General features: G+C 34.6%; 1 protein-coding gene across 1 annotated transcript in view; it reads right to left on the reverse strand.

Annotated features, from left to right (window-relative positions):
- Window positions 1-210: 210 nt before the first annotated feature.
- LOC128985535 (V-type proton ATPase subunit e 2-like) overlaps window positions 211-14700 on the reverse strand; it is a 50021-nt gene continuing 35531 nt past the window's right edge. The window contains exons 3-4 of the mRNA XM_054405123.1: window positions 13466-13553; window positions 211-606 (exon numbers count right to left, since the gene is read on the reverse strand). Coding sequence (XP_054261098.1) covers window positions 589-606; window positions 13466-13553 — 106 coding nt within the window. The 3' untranslated portion in view covers window positions 211-588. The remainder of the gene's footprint in view (window positions 607-13465; window positions 13554-14700) is intronic.

The raw sequence follows: 14700 nt of genomic DNA on the forward strand, positions 1-14700 counted from the left end.
AAATATCTCTCAGCAATGCAATCTGCAACCACCATCAGTCTCAGGTGTCAGTCTGTCTTGTCATCAGTTCCAGTCACAAACATGGTCGTGACTTTAACTTGGGAATAATTGTGAATTACTCTTAAAATGTCAGATTGAAACTGTGTTGGGAGATTCTTCTGTCGTTTGAAAACATTTAATACTCTATATAAGGTAGGAAACAAAACAAAATTATTTGATTAATGATGGATATATATTTGCTCATTCTAATCCTATTAACAATAAACACAAAATACTGTGGATTTCTAAATACACTACCATTACAGTTAATTAAAAATTAATTTATTTTCATATCGATACTCTAAATAGTAGTTGTTTTCATGGAGCATTAAATTATTACTTAAATTTTTTAGCTAATACAATTAAAATTAGAGGACTGTTGCAATATATACACAAATTTACATTAAAATGAAACTGTTTTACCATCACCTACAACAATGTACAACCACACTAATCGGTAATTAATCGGCTTGAAGGTTTTGCGACTGACGAATACGTCCTTGTTAAGTGAGATGTTTTGGAATGGATTTTGAAGAAAAGATGAAATCCTTACTCGACAGGGTTTCCCTAAAACATAAAAAACTTTCCATCAAATAGTAAAAAAAAAAATACTTATAATAGACCAATAAGTATTGTAATATGTTTCATATCGACACATTGATTTGTGTTCTTTAATATATTTAATTTATGCCTGCCTTCTTTCTTTATTTTAATCTTCTTTCTTTTTTCTTTATTTTTTCTTTCTTTATTTTTTTTCTTTATTCTTTCTTTATTTTCTTTATTTTTCTTTATTTCTGTTAAGGAAGACGACAATACAAATCTTGTTGAGTTTTCGACAAATATTTTGAATTTTACTGCTACAGCAGAGTCATTATTACATCTAGAAAATTATGTATTAAATCCTTACTTACTATATGAATGTCTCAACAAACTTCCCTATAGTTTAAAATACAGGTGGGCTGAGCATGTAAGTAATAATGCTCTAAGCAGTCCCAACTTGAAGGAGTTTTCCACTTGGTTGGAAAAGCAATGCTCAATCCTGAGTATTTACTTTCGTCCTACAGAAGAGAAACTCTGGCAGAAGAAAACTGACATAAAGCCGGTTTATACCAGTTCTACCGAAGACAAACAGTTTAACTGTATGTTTTGTCTCGACAGCCACGAAAATGACCACTGTGGAGTTTTTAGGAAGGCAGATGTATCACAGAGATGGAAAATGATTGTCGAAAAGAAACTATGTTTCTTCTGCTTTCGACGTCACCAGCTCCCCCTACACATTAAATCCCTTGATAAACGCTCCCAGTTTGTGGCGGCACTAAAAAATCTCTACTTTGAGCAAATGGTCTCGGCTGGCGTGTCCTAGGGCTTCTGCTTCTTTGCGCGATTGCTGGTGTGTGTGCGTGTGAGAGTGTGAATGTGTTTTCTTTTGTATATATTCTATTTATAATAATTACTATTTTTTAAATTGAATTTTTGTTTAACGTGTTCTTGATGTGTTAAATATATATATTTATATTAGATTAGGAAAATTCATTGTATTTTTATTTATTTATACTTAAGTTTGTCAGGTTAAGTGTAAGAGAGGGCCATGTGGCCCTAACTTTGCCTGGTAAAATAAAGAATTTTTCATTTCATTTCATTTAATTTCATTTTTCAGCTCCTAAAATGTAAAGTAAAAAAGGTTTGTGGGATAAATGGGTGCAGGTTGTTTCACCATCGTCTTCTCCATACTGACAAAATTGAGAGGTTTCCCAAACAGGACAGCGAACCGCAAAATAAAAAAATTATTAGCAGTCATGTTGTTAACAACTGTGTTCTACTAAGAGTATGTCCAGTGACATTATATGGCCCAAGTTGTCAGATTGACACTTACGCACTCTTAGATGACGGGTCAACAGTATCTTTGTTGGATTCAGCTACAGCCGATAAATTAGGCGTCAACGGTAAGTATTGAACCCCTCACGACATGCTGGTCCAATGCAACCCAACATTTTGACCCAACATCCATGACTGTGAAAGTTAAAATTAAAGGGTTATATGAGGACGAAGTGTTTACATTAAACAATGTACGAACCCAGTCACCATTGGACTTACCAAAACAAATGGTGGATACTGTCAAACTGAAAAAGAAGTGGTCTCATTTACGGTCAATTGGTCAACCTTTACTGTCAGCAAATTTGAAACCTACAATCCTTATAGGTCAAGACAACTGTGACCTTATTCTAGCAAGGAAAATAATTGAAGGTCCTCCCAACTCTCCAGTCTTGTCTTGGAGCCGTTTAGGCTGGACATTGCACGGTAAATGTCATGAACACATTGGGCGAGTAGATAGTCAATTCACTTTAACGTCTTTTGAAAGTGAAAAACTTCATGATATTATCAAAGATTCTTTTGAAATCGAGAATTATGGCGTGTCCCTAGTAGAAGATGATAATGTAAAATCAGTTGAAGACGAAAAAGCCCTTAAGATTTTTGAAGATACGACAAAAAAAGTAGGGGATAGGTATGAATCCGGCCTACTATGGAAGTGAGAAGACTTTAAATATCCACTGAGCTATGATAATGCGTTGAAAAGACTTAAGGGTATTGAAAGAAAGATGGCAAGAGACGAAAACTTTCATAACAAATACAAGGCCAAGATCACTGACTATGAAGAAAAAGGTTACATCAGAAAACTACGTGATGACGAAGCTAATGTAATAAATGACCGGACTTATTATCTGCCTCATTTTGGGGTAATAAATCCAAAAAAACCGAGGTTAGTATTTGACACAGCTGCTAAAGCAAATGGTGTATCATTCAATGATGGTTTGCTTAGTGGTCCTAACCTTTTGAACCCTCTGCCAGCCGTACTTCTCAAATTCAGATTAAGAAAATTTGTGATCACAGGTGACATACAAGAAATGTTTCATCAAGTACGTATCGGAAAAGAAGATGTCGATTCGCAAAGGTTTCTATGGAGAGAAGATCCGAACAACAAACCAGATACCTATATCATGGAAGCAATGATATTTGGATCAACGTGTTCTCCGAGTACTGCCTTGTATGTAGTAAACAGCAACGCCAAGAGGTTTCTACATATTTACCCAGAAGCAAGTAAAGCGATCCTCTCAAGTGAATACATGGACGATCTACTAGACTCTACTGATACAGAAGAAGAAGCTAGACTTAGAATACAACAGATAACAGAAATTCACAAGTCCGGAGGTTTTAATATCTGTAACTGGTTGTCAAATTCAAAAGACATTTTAACTTGAAATGCCGGGAGATTTGAAGGCAAACTCTACAAAACAGCTGCAACCTGAAAGTCGTCTACCTACAGAACGTATCCTCGGAATGTGGTGGGATGCTGAAACTGACCACTTTTCATTTCACATGAACGCCGAAAAGGTACAGTTAGTTGAAACAAGGTATCCGACCAAACGTGAAGTTTTAAGAGGAGCTATGTCCATTTTCGATCCATTGGGATTAGTTGTACCTACTACTATAAAAGGGAGAATACTTGTTCAAGACATTTGGCGAACAAACATAACGTGGGACGAAGTTCTTTCGATAGAACTTGGTAAAAAATGGCAAGACTGGCTACAAGAAGTAAAATGTCTGCAGAGCTTCACCATACCTCGATGCTATTTTAACGTCAAAACAATTTAAAAAGTTGAACTCCATACGTTTGTTGTTGCTAGTGAAGAGGCCTATGCAGCAGTTTCATATCTACGCCATGGATGTGCCAGAGGTACTTACAAGACCATGCTTGTTATGGCACGTGCCAAAGTAGCACCACTCAAACAAACAACCATTCCCCGACTAGAACTCCAAGCAGCTGTTCTTGGATGCAGAATAGCTTGTAGCATCATAAAAGACATTGACTTAACTATTTCTCGTCAGATATTTTGGTCAGATTCTGTAACAGTTTTGCATTGGCTGAAATCCTACCCTAGACAATTCAAACAGTATGTTTCCAATAGAATTGGAGAAATTCAAGATTTGTCTAAACCCGAAGAATGGAGATGGGTTCCATCGAAACAGAATCCGGCAGATGTTGCAACTAGAAGTAACAAAACATTTACTTCAGCCATGCATTCTGAATGGATCCACGGACCCTCATTTCTAATGCGAGAATCGAGTGACTGGTCAATACAACCGTCCACACTACAAGTCAAGGAAAATGAAGAAAGAAAGAAGAAATTCGTCGGAGTTGTGAACAGTGATGAAAACCCCCCTCTTCTGACAGTTGAAAACTTTTCTTCTTGGAAAAAAGTGACACGTGTGTTAGCATGGGTACACAGATTTATTAGCATGCTAAGGCCCCATACTACCGCCACCACCAAAAAGAAACTGAAAACTGTCAACGTAGATTTTGGAAATATACCAGAACTTCAACCAGAGGAAATTCAAAAAGCTGAACATACATTGATATCAATGTCTCAAAAGGCAAGCTTCATTGAAGAAAATAATTTACTGCTGAAGAACAAACCACTATCAAAAACCAGTAGAATATTCTCTTTAAATCCCTTCATTGATCAGTCTCTAATAAGAATGTCGAGTAGTAAATAGTTCACCAGAAATAAGCGAAGAACAAAAGCATCCTTCCTATCATTTTAGACGGCAAAAGTCATACAGCTAAACTAATCGTAAAAATGTTTCACGAGAAATGTTTCCATCAGGGCATCGAGACTGTTATCAATATGACTAGACAACAGTTCTGGATCTTAAACGTACAATCAGTCGCCAAGAAAGTTCAAAGGAGCTGCATGAGATGTAGCATAGACAATGCCAAACCTTATCCTCCTCAGATGGCTGCACTACCACAGTTAAGGACCTCAAAAGTGCAATATCCATTCTTCTACACTAAAGTGGATTATTTCGGATCTATCGAAGTTACTATTGGCCGCAGACATGAGAAAAGATATGGTGTCCTATTTACCTGTTTTTCGACTCGAGCAATTCATATCAAAACGGCTCATTCTCTTAACACAGAGAGTTGTATAATGGCGATTCAACGATTCATCAGCCGAAGACCAGTTCCCTCAGAATTATATTCCGACAATGGCACAAACTTTGTAGCTGCAGATAGGGAACTTAGAAACGCTGTAAGTCACTCAAACATGAAAAGATCCAAAAAGACGTGGTGAACTACGGGATAAAGTGGAATTTTATTTGCCCGCGAGCACCACATATGGGAGGCTGCTGGGAAAGACTTGTTAGGTCTGTAAAGACCGCATTAAGGAGTGTTATGCGCTGCCAGTACCCAAAAGACGAAGAGCTTAAGACATTCATGGTTCGCGTTGAATTTATAATAAATTCTCGCCCACTCACACATGTTTCTCTGGATCCCAATGACCCCGAACCAATCACACCAAACCATTTTCTAAGAGAAGCTTACAAATTCAACCTAAACGAAGACCAACTGTGTAAACGACAATTAGCTCGTGTTAGATCACTCCTAGACAGCTTCTGGAAGAGATGGGTGCACGAGTACCTTCCATGCCTTTCAAGACGGTGCAAATGGCACAAGAAATTGGACCCACCAAAGATTGACGATCTTGCAATAATAATTGAGGAAAACTGCCCAAGAAATACATGGCCCCTTGGCCGAATCTCGGCTGTCTACCCAGGTCACGATGGCCAAGTACGAATAGTAGACATCGTAACATCAAAAGGAACTCATCGCCGGCCCTGACTAAAGTTGCAGTCCTTACCGTTGGAGGGGAAAAGATGTAATATGTTTCATATCGACACATTGATTTGTGTTCTTTAATATGTTTAATTTATGCCTGCCTTCTTTCTTTATTTTAATTGAACTAACATATGTTTTATTACTAATATGATTTGTAAATAATGTCCAATTTAAATACATATCTTTTTTGTCTAAAATTCTTGTCAGCCTTTAATATTTTCTACAAGTATCCACATGCTAATCGCAAGTGTTTCATTTTCTGGGTTAAATAACATACAATAAAAGTAAAACATTTCCTATAATATAAAGAGCAAGTTTTAAGAAATGGGTTTTTTTCTTCAAACCAAACAATTATTTAGTGGAAAATCCTATAATCTAAAACAAGCGCCATGTATGGGCAAACTTTTTTTTGTCCGAGAATTTTTTATATTTTTTCCTTTTATAGGCCTAGGGGGTATTTGGCCACGAAAAATCTATTGGAGTTGGTTACAAGACTGGGAAAAATCCAATTTCCGTCCTTCAGCCCTTGAAAGTGCCCATGCTATCGTCAATATCTTTTTGTAGCTGAAGTTAACAAAAACAGCTGATACAGATTATTTTTATTGTCATCATTCTGATTTACATGTAAACAATACCCCTGCCGCAGCAAACCTGCAGACTAAGCGAATTTCCATTTACCTAGGCCGGGCGCCAAACGTGTTGAGTATGCACTGAAAGTCTGACAAAATTTGACTTTTGATTATTGTTGGGGACATCTAGTAGATGAAAGAAATCGATGATGTCACATTTCTAGGGTGGTCACAACTCCGGGGGGAGGGGGGAAGTTGCGCGCATCAGTGGTTTACGTTTCCATGTATAACTCTCAAACGGTTAATGATAGAAAGGTGGTTTAGCTGTCTATCTACGCCTAAATATATTGTCCTTCAAAAAGGTTATTACAACCTTTCTTCTATCTCTTATGCTTTAGGCCCCATCAACGTTTATTGCAAAAAGGAAAATTTGAAACTACTTTAAAATCAAATATCGGAAGTGTTGTACGCGTTTAAGACATGTTACAGAAGATTTATGGTTAGAAAAACTAACAAGTAGTACAACAACACCTAGTTTAAGGGAATCTGTGCAAAAACAACAGAGCTACGTTTAATTCTGTAAGAGTAAACGTGGAAAATTCGTAGTAGTATCGAGGCGCGCCATGGATATAGTTGTCGACAGGTCAACGCTGGGCAGAAACCATGGGCCCGAAAGTAATTTGTTCCTATTCAGACACCTCCTCAAGACCTAATCCTATTATTGCCGTTTCGCTGGGCGCGTGATGGACTGCATTGACAGTGCAGTATGCCAATTTGAAATTTTTTGTTTTATTAATATCATGAAAACAAATGTCATATTGTGATGCGTCTTGAAATCCTGATAAAATTGATATAAAACTTATATAAATTGACCAATATTTACTACAGTTTATAAGTAAAAAAAAAAAAAAAACTTGTAGCATATAAGATTACCTTAGGTCAGGATATTATTTATGTTATGTGCGGACCTTATTTTTCAGTTACTACATGTATAAAAATGATTATTTATATGTTTATGTTTTGTAAACAGGTCTAAAATTTAAATGTGTTAGGAATTAAATTTGGTATTGATTTCCATCACACTTTTCCCAGGCTGTGGACTGCCTATTTTGAAATCACTCACCAATTTAAAGGCGTGTATAAAATCTTTTTTATAATTTTTGTTGTTTTTAGGGATTTTTGCCAATTCAGGGGTGGGCTATCATTGAAGTTATGGGGGGGGGGGGTCCAAAGATTATTGTTAGTTGTTGTTATCCTTCTCTTCATCAGCAAATTCAACAAGTCGCCATAGTTACTCATTGCCAAATCACAGCCTACTAAAGTTAGCATGGTTACTAATCACTCAATACTCAAAGCATTATGTCATCTTCATTCCATAGCTAATAAAATCTGTTGTGACATAGCGCACAACTGGGAACAGTGTGATGGATCAATAGCAAAATCAATTCTTAACCCATTTAAATTTTAGACTTGTTTACAAAATAGAAACATATAATTAAACATTTTCATACATACAGTATAGTAACCATAGTAACTGAGAAAATAAGGTCCGCACATAACATAAATAATGTACGTGCTGACCTATCTTTAAGGTAATCTTATATGCTACAAGTTTTTTTTTACTTATAAACTATAGTAAATATTGGCCAATTTATATAAGTTTTATATCAATTTTATCAGGATTTCAAGACGCATCACAATGCGTTAATTTCATTTGTTTTCATGAAATTAATAAAATAACAAATTTCTAATTGGCATACTGCACTGTCGATGCAGTCCATCACGCACCCAGCGAAACGGCAATAATAGGATTACGTCTCGAGGAGGCGTCTGAATAGGGACAACTTACTTACGGGCCCATGGTTTCTGCCCGGCGTTGACCTGTTGACAACTATAGTACGGAGCGCACAGTCAATATAGGTTTGATGTTTTGTTAACTTTTAAGGATTAATTTATGAAAATTTTCCTTGTTGATTTTTTATACGAGGTCGCACGACAAAACGTTTGGTATAAAATTTGGGGTGCATAGTTTACGCTTTAAAATTATATATAGTTATTAACAGTTTGTTTGCATATAGTGGTTATAGATAGTACAGTAAATTGATTTTACAGAACTCTGGCTTTTTTGTGCACAGCAATAATGAAAAGAATTACGTATATTATGGTTCTTGTATTTGAATTTGCCGCTTTATATAGATTATATTAACGTTCTGTAGGTCATTCAGTACATATACAGACTGTTGTGAATACATATGAATGAATATTGTGCATTTGCTGCTGTACGCCAGAGCCTCATTTTAATATTCAGGGTGTCTCACCTAAAGTGAACCAATAGATAACTTTTTTACTATGAGATATATAGTTAACTTCTTATGGGACACTACCCTTTATTTTTAAAATGTTTTTTGAGTGGTTTCAAATTTTAAAAATATGTTCACCATTTTCCAATATGGCTGACAATTTTGTTAATCCTATGGAATACGCTGTATTTTATGATTGTTTTAGAATGTAAACGCACAATTTTCAAACCTTTTTATTCTTGACATTTTTCTCTAAAGCTACTTGTTTAGGAGTTACATCATGTTACATCAAAGAAGAAATGGCTTGTGAGTACATCCTGCATCCTGTAGCTCATAAACGAGTAAGTTTAAGAGAGAAAATACAAAGAATAAACAAGTCTTCAAATCACATCTACATTCAAAAAAGAACATAAAATAAATTGTTCCAATATCAAAGTAAGCTACAATTTTTGAAAATGGTGGCCATTTTTAAAACGACAGAATCAGTATTATTAACGTATTTTATATATTTTTTTGGAATGTAGACTTATTATGTGGCTTGTTTATTGTTTGCACTCTCTCTCTTAACTTACTCGTTTATGAGCTACAGGATGTCGAATGTACACCACAAGCCTTTTTTTAGATATAACACGCTGTATCTCCTAAAAGGAGTAACCTTAGAGAAAAAATGTCACAAATAAAAACGTTTTTAAATGGCATTTAAATTCTAAAACAATCCTAAAATACAGCGTATTCTATAAGAAACAACAAAGTTGTTGGCCATATTGGAAAATGGCGGATATATATGTTTTATTCGTAACCATCCCTTAAAACATTTTTTTTTTAATAAAGGGGATCGTCTAATAAAAAGTTAACTCTACCTATATGGAAAATCAAATTTATGTATATTTACTATGTAATCTCAACCGGGATGAAACGGTGTACCATTTTATAGCAGAACTAGCAGTTACCCGGCGCGCGCGTTGCTGCGCTACCAAAATATATCTGTCTGTGTGAAAAGCATGTTTTCTCTACATTTAAACCGACGATAGTCAGGGATTGCCCTAGTGCCTTATAATGGTGATTATGAAAGCAATACACTAAGGGAATTGTAGTTGCTTAAATTCAGAGGGTAATTCGGATGAAATCATCAGTATTTTTTGGATTAAGACCATTTCTCCCTTAAACCTACCACTGATAAGTGATAATGAAAAAAACTGATGGAAAATTTAAACGTTGAGTGCACAGGTGTGCTGCGATTGGGGTTTAATACATTTGGACTTATTCAAAAGTAAAATAGTTTTCTGTGCTGCACTCTGTAGAAACACTGTGACACTATTTCAAATCATGACTAATGCTAATACAGAATGTTGTGATTATTCAAACCTACAAAACAGTTGGTGAAAGTAAACATCTGCTTTTAAATTATATTTATTTGTAAACATTGTAGATCAAAAAGTCTGACATTGGCCCACTTAAAACCCTCTGGAGCAGAGCCCTTTTGACAGATCTGCACCAAACTTCACTCGAACCATCCTCGAAAGATGCTTAATAATGCCTGAAAGTTTCAATACAATCTGTCAAGCGGTTTCGGAGTCCATAACGTATCTCAACATGGTCTAACAGCATAGAAAAATCCAGCTTTCCCATAATTACTTACAACATCAAACCTATATTGACTGTGGGCTCCGTATTATCCATGGCGCGCCTCGATACTACTACGAATTTTCCACGTTTACTCTTACAGAATTAAACGTAGCTCTGTTGTTTTTGCACAGATTCCCTTAAACTTGGTGTTGTTGTACTACTTGTTAGTTTTTCTAACCATAAATCATCTGTAACATGTCTTAAACGCGTACAATACTTCCGATATTTGATTTTAAGGTAGTTTCAAATTTTCCTTTTTGCAATAAGCGTTGATTGGGGCCTACAGCATAAGAGATAGAAGAAAGGTTGTAATAACCTTTTTGAAGGACAATATATTTAGGCGTAGATAGACAGCTAAACCACCTTTCTATCATTAACCGTTTGAGAGTTATACGTGGAAACGTAAACCACCGACGCGCGCAACTTCCCCCCCTCCCCCCGAGTTGTGACCACCCTAGACATCATCGATTTTTTTTCATCTACTAGATGTCCCCAACAATAATCAAAAGTCAAATTTTGTCAGACTTTCAGTGCATACTCAACCCGTTTAGCGCCTGGACTAGATTGGATTTACACTAAAATGTCTCCTTAAAAATATCACATTTATTCCCTATTTAAATAACATTAGTTTAACAAGTACTTAGGTTTGCTGCAACAGGGACGGTAAAAAGGTGTTTTTTTTTATGTTAGTAGTTTAGTATGAAATGAATACATTTTCCAGCTATATTTATAGCTAAAATTTCTTTCTTTCTTTATTCCTCTTAAATTATAATTAAAAATCATGAGACTCGCTTGGAACCACATTTTTAAATGAATTAATGTTGCTTTTATTTTAGATTTTTTACTAGCTGTATTACATAAATTTAAAAATAATTATAAATGTACTTTTTTATATAAGTATACCTAGTTAAATAATTACATGTTACAGTTTTAAAATATGTTATTTTACAGCAAGGTGCCAAACAAACAGACGATTTAAATAAACCATTGTTTTGTGTGTTTTGTTTTTTGTTTGAATACATTTTCCAAATTTGATCAAAATATGATCATAAACAAGCAAACTACAACAGTTTACTTATTCTCCATAAGAATACTATGGGAATTTTAAATTTACAGTTTTTTGGAATTTTCTCCGTAACCATTAGACGCATAATAACGCTTCAATATATATTCCAGTATTCTAACCAAACAACACAAAACAGTGTGGTTTTTTATTATGCACGTAATCCGTGTACACTTGGAATTAGGTTGGCAATACTTAAAGATACTGCTACTATGATCAGCTGATTGACTATTAATACTAAGATTTAACCTGTCATTTCGTGTTTATATTCTATTTTCCTTCATTGATTGGTTTGAACATAACCTAAAGTGTAGTATTTGAAAGAATAATTATAAGTGGGCCTAACATGTATGAGAATAATGAAATCAGTGATTGAGAATATATGTTTCATTACACATGTTTACTGAAAAATCAAGAAAGATGTATTAACGAGCATACAAACTGTTTTCTTCTTGGTGCGTAAGTAAGAAAGTTATAAAACTACTTGTTTATTCCGTTTATACTGATTATTACTGTTTATAAGGGTTTGAAAATAAGTAACACCTAAAGATACTACGCCTACAATCAGCTGGTGTAGTGTTTCCCATTCTGTTTGAGGCTTGGGTTTAACCATAGATAAAACATACTCCCTTAGTAGATTTCTCATCCTTATAGAGCAGCTGAAGACAATTTTATTGTTAGTTCATGTACGGTTTATGTAGAGGTTGTGTTTTGTTTACAATTTGTTTCCCGTTATTACAGCCATTTAAAACCTCGTTTAACCAAATAATACGATCTAATCATAAACAATAACTTGTCCCCTAGTTATATAACCAAACAGTAAAGCACAAATCAAGAAATTAACCCTAAAACAATGGAAACAAAGTTTCATCGACACTAGCGCCTTTGTGTCACGTACATGAACTAGACACGAAAAACGTGCTTCAAAATTTACAATGGGATGAGAAGTCTACTTGTGTTGGTTAGTCTATGGTTTAACCTAACCTAAAAACTTATTGTATAATGTTTGAGACTAATTATTTATGCTTTATAGTGACTGTAGGAAAAATATAATGTTTAACACAAGCCCAAATGGCCTTTGCTGTACTCGAGAAACATTTCTCTCGTGTGCAGCAAAGTGCCACTTTGCTCACTAGTTACATAAATAATTTTTTTGTGAACATTATATAGTTTTAAAAGTTTGAATGTAAAAGGGTAGGCTACATAGGATATTATCATCTCAAAAATACAAAATACTACTTATATATTTTTTCCTAACGTTACCTGAAAAAGTGGGTTTCCTTGCACTGATTTTAGCACACAAATTAGCTAATTGCTGCATTTAGTTACTTTTGCCGCACTATTTTTTTTAAGCACACCAGTATTCCAAAATTTCAACCAAATAACACAAAATAGTGTGCTTTAATTAGGTTTGTAATACGTGTATGCTTGAAAAAAAGTTCGCAACCCTTAAGATACTACGATCAGCTGTTGCAGCGTTTCTTATTTCGTCCATGCTTGGATTTGATTTAACCTTACCTAAAAATGTGTTTTATAGTGTTTGGATCAAATATCATTAAGGTGGATGATAAATAGTCAAATACAAAAATATAATTTGGGCAACACTTAGTACTAGGTATACATCTAATCCAGAAATATTGTCCTTAATGCTTAGACGATGTATGAACACTATTACTGTCAACAATTTTGCTGAATAGTTTTGTACACAATACTGTTTTAATATTGATACATTATGGGCTTTTAGTTTTACCTATGGTATGGATGTTCTAATACAATCATTAAACATTTTTAGTTAAAAATAAGCTTACTCCAAACAATAAACCCTATAGTTATGAATCATCATATATGGATACAGTTCTTTAGTTTGCTGTACGAGTTAGAGGAATTCAGGTAGGCTACTAAAATTATCAAAATTTAACAATAAATATACACATAATTTGCACTACCGGTATATGTGTTAAATTCCTATTAATTTGAATAACTAAAGTAAAATATACATTATAAACTCATTGCAATGCTATTTAATGGGAAAATACTAAATTACCTTGTTTGTAGCGTGTGGCTGAATTATTATAAATACCCGGGTATTTATGAAAAATTGATACCTGAGTAAATACCCGGGTATTTTATGTCTCTATAGATAGATATAGATGTAGTAGAACATAGTTAAATGGGAGTTGTGTTATCTTACCCATTCTCTCGCCATCAACAGTAATGTTTTGTTCTCGATCTTGGGCCCAATCAATGGATTCATTTGTGCCATGTAGCAACACAGCCAGCTGAATTGGAAAACAGAATTATTAGTAAGAACAAATTGCACTTTTACTGTTTGTAGTTTATAGTGTAGTGTTGCTAAGTAACAATAATTTTACATTTCCACAGAACCTTTAACTAGTAATATAATTGCCATCGTTAGTGTATCTACTATCAATTACCAGCCCAGTTAAACCAATTAAAAAGTAAATTAAATAGGCCTACATGTAAGATAGTATACTTTTACAGGGTAGGTTACAAGGTACGATTTCAGGATGTCCTGTGCCCCATCTACAGAAAATTAAAGGTTGACTAGTGAACCCGTGCGGCTCAATGCGCCACAAAAAAACATATGAATTTAGAAAACAAATTCATCGTGTTATACATTGACTCTTAAGTCGTTAAATACAGTAATGAATGAAGCCTTAGCAGGAAAGCAGACCATCCATTTTCTAGCTGTATATGTCTTATATTTAGTAAATTAATAAGTTATCAAGCATCTATATATTAATTTGAAACTGTTTTTCTTTGTGACAGCTAATTTGAGAGAACGGCTGGGCGTAGAAACTCGGTAGAGGTGTCTAAAGAAAGGACTTGGTCTGTAGATGAGCCATCAAAAGAGAAACGTGGTAAATTCCCTTGGGGCTCTGCCTCAGTGGCCTTTAAATTTCCATCCCATGTTATTCTTATGAGGGAAAAACAGGTTTTTGTCACAGCTAATTTCAGAGAACAGCTGGGCGTATAAACTTGGTAGGGGTCTCTAAAGAAAGGTCTTGGTCTGTAGATGAGCCATCAAAAGAGAAACGAGGTAAATTCCCTTGGGGCTCTGCCCTAGAGGCCTTTAAAGTCCCCTCAGCAGATTTGTTTACATTATGACCATAAGTAAAAGTTTACACTACTTTTTAATGAAACAGCTGTTAATATTTAAATTGTGATTCACTGAATTTGTCAAAATGAAGTATTTGCAATGGTTTTTTTCAGATTTTAAAATTGATTTTCTTCTGCATCATGTCATGTTAAATTGCAATATAATGTTTTATTACCAAATCAGTGGAAAATCCTAATATCACAGTAACTCTTAAAATTATTTCTTATGGAGTTAACTTATGTCTATTGTATGGGTTGGTTTCTGCCTTTTTTTACCACTTCTTCGAGATTGTAAGAATAAGAATA

Source organism: Macrosteles quadrilineatus, unplaced genomic scaffold (assembly GCF_028750875.1).
Source record: "Macrosteles quadrilineatus isolate MER2022 unplaced genomic scaffold, UCM_ALF_1.0 Scaffold_2__2_contigs__length_208266976, whole genome shotgun sequence".
Taxonomy (NCBI): domain Eukaryota; kingdom Metazoa; phylum Arthropoda; class Insecta; order Hemiptera; family Cicadellidae; genus Macrosteles; species Macrosteles quadrilineatus.